The sequence below is a fragment of the Sceloporus undulatus genome, chromosome 9 (assembly GCF_019175285.1).
Source record: "Sceloporus undulatus isolate JIND9_A2432 ecotype Alabama chromosome 9, SceUnd_v1.1, whole genome shotgun sequence".
Classification (NCBI taxonomy): domain Eukaryota; kingdom Metazoa; phylum Chordata; class Lepidosauria; order Squamata; family Phrynosomatidae; genus Sceloporus; species Sceloporus undulatus.
Window position 1 is genome coordinate 27,241,791 of NC_056530.1, and position 6,412 is coordinate 27,248,202.

Genomic DNA, 6,412 nt, shown 5'->3' on the forward strand with positions numbered 1-6,412 from the left:
GCATTGGTTCAACCAAGGTCTAAAAGCACGGGTTCAACCAAGATCTAAAACCATGAGTTCAGCCACGGTTTAAACAAGCCAACCCTGCTCTTTAGGGTTTCAGCCCTTGAATAGATCTCGAATTCACTTAGCAAGCCTTGCCAACAAACACCATTCCCCCGTCCCTTTCCCCGAACCTCACCATCCCATCAAAGCGACTCAGGGACTGAACCAGGAAGGTGGCCCATCCTACATGGAGGACAGGCGTGGGGCTTCCCTCTTCCCATTTGCAGATGCCATCATAGAAGCGCAAGAGGTGGGCAAAACATTCGGGGTCCTGCAAGGCCGATCCGCCCGGCTGCGACGGGGAAACCTGTGTGCATGATCCAAGAAAACGGGGGTGAGTCAACCTATGCTGTATCAAGATGCTCAGAAGAGAGCAGCCAAGCAACCACAGCTCAGGATACAGGCGGGGGACTTGTCTGTCAAAAGTGTCAAGTACAAAAGGATGGAATCAATCAATCAATCGCAGATGAATGGTCACAGACCATAACATGCATGATATCCGTACTACAAAGCAGCTGTGACCAATGGCTCCCCAGTTTGGATGAATGCCAGCAAGGCACAACATTGGTCTCCTACCTCACTTTGGAACCCAAATGTATTCCCATTGTGCCCACCTCTCCTCTCTCGCCGCTGCCCTTCTCCTCCATCGAGTCTGCCAGGCTGGCCACCTCTTTTAACAAGTTGGGAATCACGTCGTTGGCCACGTCGAAGAACTCCTTGTAGATCTCTTCATCTTCCCGGCAGTAGTTATAGCTAGGAATGGAAGAAAGGAGGACATCAAACTATGGATATATCAAACCCATTCTCCCCTGCAGCTCTGCCCATTGCTAACGCTGCCATGCTGGAAGCAAAAACGCTGCATTTGGCAGATTTCTGCCTCCAAAGGAAGCCTGACAGTGATGCCCGCAGGAGCTTCCATTGAAATGCAAACACAGGCTGAGTCCCCATCATCTGAAATGCTTGAGACCAGGTGAAACGTCAGGAATAAACTCTTCTAGAACATGGCCACATCGCCCGAAAAACCCACCAAAAAACCCTATGGATGCTGGCCATGAAAGCCTTCGACTTCACATCATGAGATATTTTGGACCCAAGTCTAAACGCGAAAGTCGTGCATGGTTCGTACATGCTTTATGCACGCAACCCAAAAGTCATTTTATGCAGTGTATTTTCACACATTTGGTGCACGAAACAAAGCTTGAACACACCGAACCATCCGAAAGCAAAGGCGTAACTATCTCAGCCACCCATGAAACGAGTTTTGGAATATTCTGGAATTCTGGATAAAGGAGATGCAACTTGCAGGAGCTTCAGAAAAGCAAGTTTTGGCAGAAAAAGAAAGAAGTTAAGTCGTCTTTCTCAATCTATTGCAGCTTTGGTGCAGCTTCCAGACTCTTAGGACACATGCATCATTGAAACAGCATACCTCCAAAGTGACCTGAAGCAGCTTTATTTTGGCCTGTCTGTATAAGGTCTATATCAGTCTAAAAGTAACCTAAAGAAAACTCACTCTTGGATCACGGTGGCAGAGTCGGCCCAGGCTTCCAGCGCCTCCTTGACATTTTTGTTCCGACAGTGGTACCCAGCCAAATACATGTATGGATAGATGTGTTCGTTGTGGTAGTACTGTTTGGCTGAACTGATCCCCTAGAAGGCAACACAAAGTGGGTGGGTTGGACGTTAAAATGACATTTAATCAGGATCTGGTGAGATGCAATGAGATTTAAGGGAGAACACAACCAGATCCAGATGTAACCCGGACGCATCTTATCATACTCAGTCAAGACAAGATGTAAGTGTTGCAGAAGTGAGACAACCAGAGTTGTGTAGCAGTTTGTGCATTAGACTAGGAGACCAGAGTTCAAATCCACATTCAGTCACCAGCCTCACAGGACAGCAATGGCTAACCCTCTCTGAACATATCTTGCCAAGAAGAGCCCCATAATAGGGTTGCCTTAGGTTGCCATAAGTCGGAAACAACTTGAAGGCACACGGCCATATTTAAGGTACAGTGCACCCTTGTTATCCCTTTGGGTTTGGTTCCAGGACCCACCGTGGGTACCAAAATCCGTGGATACCCAAGTCCCATTAAATACAATGGCATAGTAAAATGGTGCCCCTAATATAAAATGGCAAAATCAGGGTGTGCTTTTTTGGAATGTATATTTTTATGAATGTTTTAAAGCCACGGGTGCTTCTCCGCAAAGTCTCTTCCTCTGTCAACATGCATCCAAAAGGCAAAAATAGTACCTGGTGGTAAAGGAAGAGGGGCTCAGGGCGACCGGCTGTGGGTTCAAGTTCCTCCAGATCAGCCAAGTTCCCCAACGCCATCGGATACCTGGGAAGGAAACCAAGAGACCCAAAGGATGAATACATACAAAGGACCAAGGACTCTTTCACACAAGGCATAGCACAGTGATAGCAAACCTATGGCATGCATGCCAGAGGTGGCACTCAGAGCCCTCTCTGTGGGCACATGTGCCATTGCCCCAGCACAGAGTTTGCCAATGTTTGTTACTAGAAAGCCAGAGGGATGTGGCACTTTGCAATAGATAAGTGGTTTTGGGGTTGCAGTTTGGGCACTCGGCCTCTAAAAGGTTCACCATCGTTGGCATAGCATTTTGAGACCACTTGAGATGCCATGGCTCCACCCTACAAAAGCTTGGGATCTGTAGTTTGGTGAGGCGCTACGGCTTTAATGCTACCGTTAATGCCAATAACCAACACAGAAAGCAAGCGGAGACCAGGACACCCCCAAAAATACTCACTTCTCCAGGTGGCCAAGATCATAGAGGACCCACAGCAGCTTCTGCAAGAGACAGACGTTAAACAGAGAGGTCTTAGAACAGATAGCAACGGTTTATTATATTTTAGCTTTGTGTTATTCTGAGATGGCTTAAAGGCTAACCAATAAACACTGATATTGATATAGATAGCAATGGAATTGGGAAGGGGATCCATTCCCTGCCAGCACCAGCTGGTTTAAACCAAGCTGGATTAAATCATGATTTAAACTACGGTTTAATCTCAGTTTACATTATTTAAATCATAGTTTATACCGAATAATTTTAAAAAACACTCCTGCAGCAGAATTGTATCATAGAATTGCAGAATCATATGATGCTATGATATGATTCTGCTGCATCCTTTAGCACCATTAAAGTCTATGCTATGTCAGCAATGGGTACCAAGGCACAGTAAATTGGTTCTGGAGCAAAAAGAGGGAGCCGCAGGACAGGTGTGTAGCTCACCTGCTGCAGCTGGAGCAACTCCAAGCTGTCCGAATGGAGGTCTATGGAAGGATTGATGGCGCAGACCATGAAGGCCACCTCCATCTGTCGGGTGCAGCAAAGGTAGGATCCCTTCAGGTACAGCCAGCTCTGTCAAAAGGAAAGGAGTTTCAATATGTGACGGGTTCGGATCTAGAGAAGATACAAAGCACCCCATAATCCAACCACAGGGTTTTCGGAGAAAACCCGGTTTAGGCAGAAGTCGACTCATTTGGCAGAAAGACCCTTCCCTGCTTAAGATCCCAAGCATCGGGTGTTTTACCCGCTCTGCCACGCCGGAGTTGACGGTCTGCCCGCGCCGGTCCTCGTTGCCTTTGCCGTGCCACGTCACCTCCGCCGTCTGCTCGCCGTCCTTGCCGAACACCACCCAAGCGTGGTCCTCCGAGAGTGCCAGGTGGACGTCCAAAAGCCCCAGCGCCTGGCAGGCACCCACCACGGCAAAGGCCACACCAGAGCTATCCAGTTTGGTGCCTAAGAGGAGAGAAAAAGGAAACGTTGGCCTTAAGTGGCAATGACATTGGAAACACTTTTGGGGGGCTTTGTGGTTACCCAGAGGACCTTCTCTCCTGCCGCTCCCAAGTTATGGAATGGCTTGCGGGAGGAGACCCGCCATTTTACCCATCTTCACAGCCACCTCGATCTTAATGGAGAGGTGGGGTACAAATAATGCCAACCAAGATGGCACACTTGTCCGAACTCACCTGTGATGAAGCTGAACAGCGACTGGATGTGAGCCCGGTCTTTGAAATAGGACCGGCTCAAGCTGTTCCAGATGACGTCCGAGACTTTCTTGACCAGTTCCCGGGAGGAATAACCGTCCGGACGCGGGTACAGAGAGAGGTCGACTGCCCCCCGGATCTGGGCGGTGAAGCGGGCATGGAGGGCACCAATGATGCTGAGGTCGGCCACTGGGAAGTAGGTCAGGCTTTCAGGACCTTGGGCCGGCTCAAAGCTGATGCCTGGCACGTTGGTGGGCAAGACCCGGTTGACCGCCAAGAAGTGCTCCACGAAGCCCAGGACGAGGGACAGTAACACCAAATCCGGCTGCTCCCGGCGGAGCTCGAGTTCAAAAAGGCGCACCACATCCGAGACCGAGCGCAAGGGGAACAGCGCCTTCTGGACCCCTTTCAGCCCCATGGCTGAGGGCAGCGCTGCGGAGCGGGAGGAGCAGAAGAGAGTCACCACACATGAGACACAGAAGCAGATCTTAAAAGCCAGGTCAACTTCATTTATTTCTACAACCAGGTTAGACCTATATGTGCGTCTATACTGCGGAAATAATAGACTTCGACACCGCTTTTAAATGCCATCCCAGGATTTTGGCACAGAAGGCTAAAGACCTAAAGATCCTAGGATGCCATAAGGCAGAGCTATAGGGCTTAAAAGCGAGGTCAAGCCACATGATGTCTACAACTTGGCACCACTTTAACTGCTACGGTTGCACTTTGAAAATCAGTTTAGTAAGGCACAGCCCTCTTGCAAAACTACAGATCCCTGGCCCTCATTGGATGGAGCCAGAGAACATTAGAAATGGTGCCAAGCTGCATTATTCCTATAGTGCAATCTGGACCTATGGGTGCATCTAGACTGTACTAATAATGCACTGTGGCACCACTTTAACTGCCTTGGCTCCATCCTAAAAAGTCCTGGGATTTGCAGTTTGGTTATTATGGACAGAGAAGGCTTGCAATGCTATAAACCCCTGGATTTCATAGGAAGGAGCCACAGCACTTAAAAGTGGGGCCAGTGCATTATTTCTCCAGTGCAGATGCAACCAAAGAGAGATCCTTTCTTTTGACTCTGAAGCTTGCAAACGAATGAGAAGAAAGGAAGAACCACACTTCCATCTTCCAACAAACCCAGCTTTCTGCAATCCTTTTCTCTTTGTACTTTGCAGCTGCAACTCTGCCTCTTGCAAAATTGCAAGCAATATACATATATAGATAGATATATAGATATATACTTTGCAATTTGCAAAATGGTGGCATGGGATTGCAACCATCCAGAGCAACCCTGGCACACCCCTTTTGGGCTCAGACTAACCTCTCCAGCTCTCTTAATTCGAATCCACTGCAACAGAACCTCCGGACCGCAAAGCACCATGGGAGTTGGAGTCTTTAAGGTTGCAATGCATGCTGGGAGGGGAGGGGTTTTTGCAGCCCTCTCCTCTTGCTTCCTAGACTTAGCAAAGAGACTAGACTCCCAATGAGGAAGATGCCTTCTGAGTTATTCATTGCATAGGTTTGCAAAATTGAATGCAAAAAGGAAAAGTTTGCTTTTTTAAATGCATGCTGGTTTTGTAAGGATTCAGCCTCCTAAATGCAAAAAAATGACCTCAAATATGCAATGCAACAAAACATATTAAGAGTTGTGTTGGCATTGCAACAACATGCAAAAGCCACAAAACAGGGATAACAAATGCACAAAATTATACAATGCAAGCTTTGCAAGTTTGCACTAGGCTTGCAAAGCCTTGCATTTTTGGTTGCAGCAATAAAAGTGTGGCTTTTTTGGTACGTTTTGGGTGTTGCATTCCCCCCCCCCCCCACAATTTCTAGCGGATTTAGAAAAACCGCAAAGCACCCTGGGAGCCTCCTGGGTCTTTCCAGGCGCAATGCACTCTGGACCTTGTAGTCTTATCGGGTTAAACCTTCCAAAACATTTTGCAATTGTTTCCCAGCCAAATGCAACATGAAAACCCTGGAGGTGCATTTAGTTCGTTGCAAAAGAATGACACCTGTCCTAATTCTTGCATAGTCCAAATTGATAATTCAGCTTTTAAATGCTTTTATTCCTTGCTCCACAACACTGGCTCAGGTGAATCAACATGGGCTTATCCAATTATGGATAAAGCATTGTCAACCAGAAGGCGAGTCATAATCCTATGATCTGCCAGTAGGGTTATCACATCTCAATCTTGGTAAACATTGCTATCCTGGGAGGGGGCACATCCCCTGGGTCTCACAGGGAATGCGACATGGGAGTGGGAAAGGGCTCCCATTTAGTGTCACGTGGGGCGTACTTACTTTCCCCGCTTTGCATGCTGGGAGTTGGAGTTCTGGGAGTGGGACAGGACT

The 6,412-nt window shown here is 47.9% G+C and overlaps 1 protein-coding gene across 2 annotated transcripts in view; it reads right to left on the reverse strand.

Moving 5' to 3' along the window:
• The window catches only part of MEN1 (menin 1), a 7,679-nt gene extending 1,494 nt beyond the window's left edge, over nt 1-6,185 (reverse strand). The window contains exons 1-9 of one of the 2 annotated variants that reach the window (XM_042441072.1): nt 6,073-6,185; nt 4,037-4,486; nt 3,598-3,806; nt 3,297-3,425; nt 2,814-2,854; nt 2,296-2,383; nt 1,556-1,692; nt 660-798; nt 182-352 (exon numbers count right to left, since the gene is read on the reverse strand). In XM_042441072.1, coding sequence (XP_042297006.1) covers nt 182-352; nt 660-798; nt 1,556-1,692; nt 2,296-2,383; nt 2,814-2,854; nt 3,297-3,425; nt 3,598-3,806; nt 4,037-4,472 — 1,350 coding nt within the window. In that variant the 5' untranslated portion in view covers nt 4,473-4,486; nt 6,073-6,185. Of the gene's footprint in view, nt 1-181; nt 353-659; nt 799-1,555; nt 1,693-2,295; nt 2,384-2,813; nt 2,855-3,296; nt 3,426-3,597; nt 3,807-4,036; nt 4,487-5,378; nt 5,860-6,072 lie in introns of those variants that run through there. The other variant, XM_042441071.1, reaches the window with a different exon arrangement.
• Nucleotides 6,186-6,412: the final 227 nt, after the last annotated feature.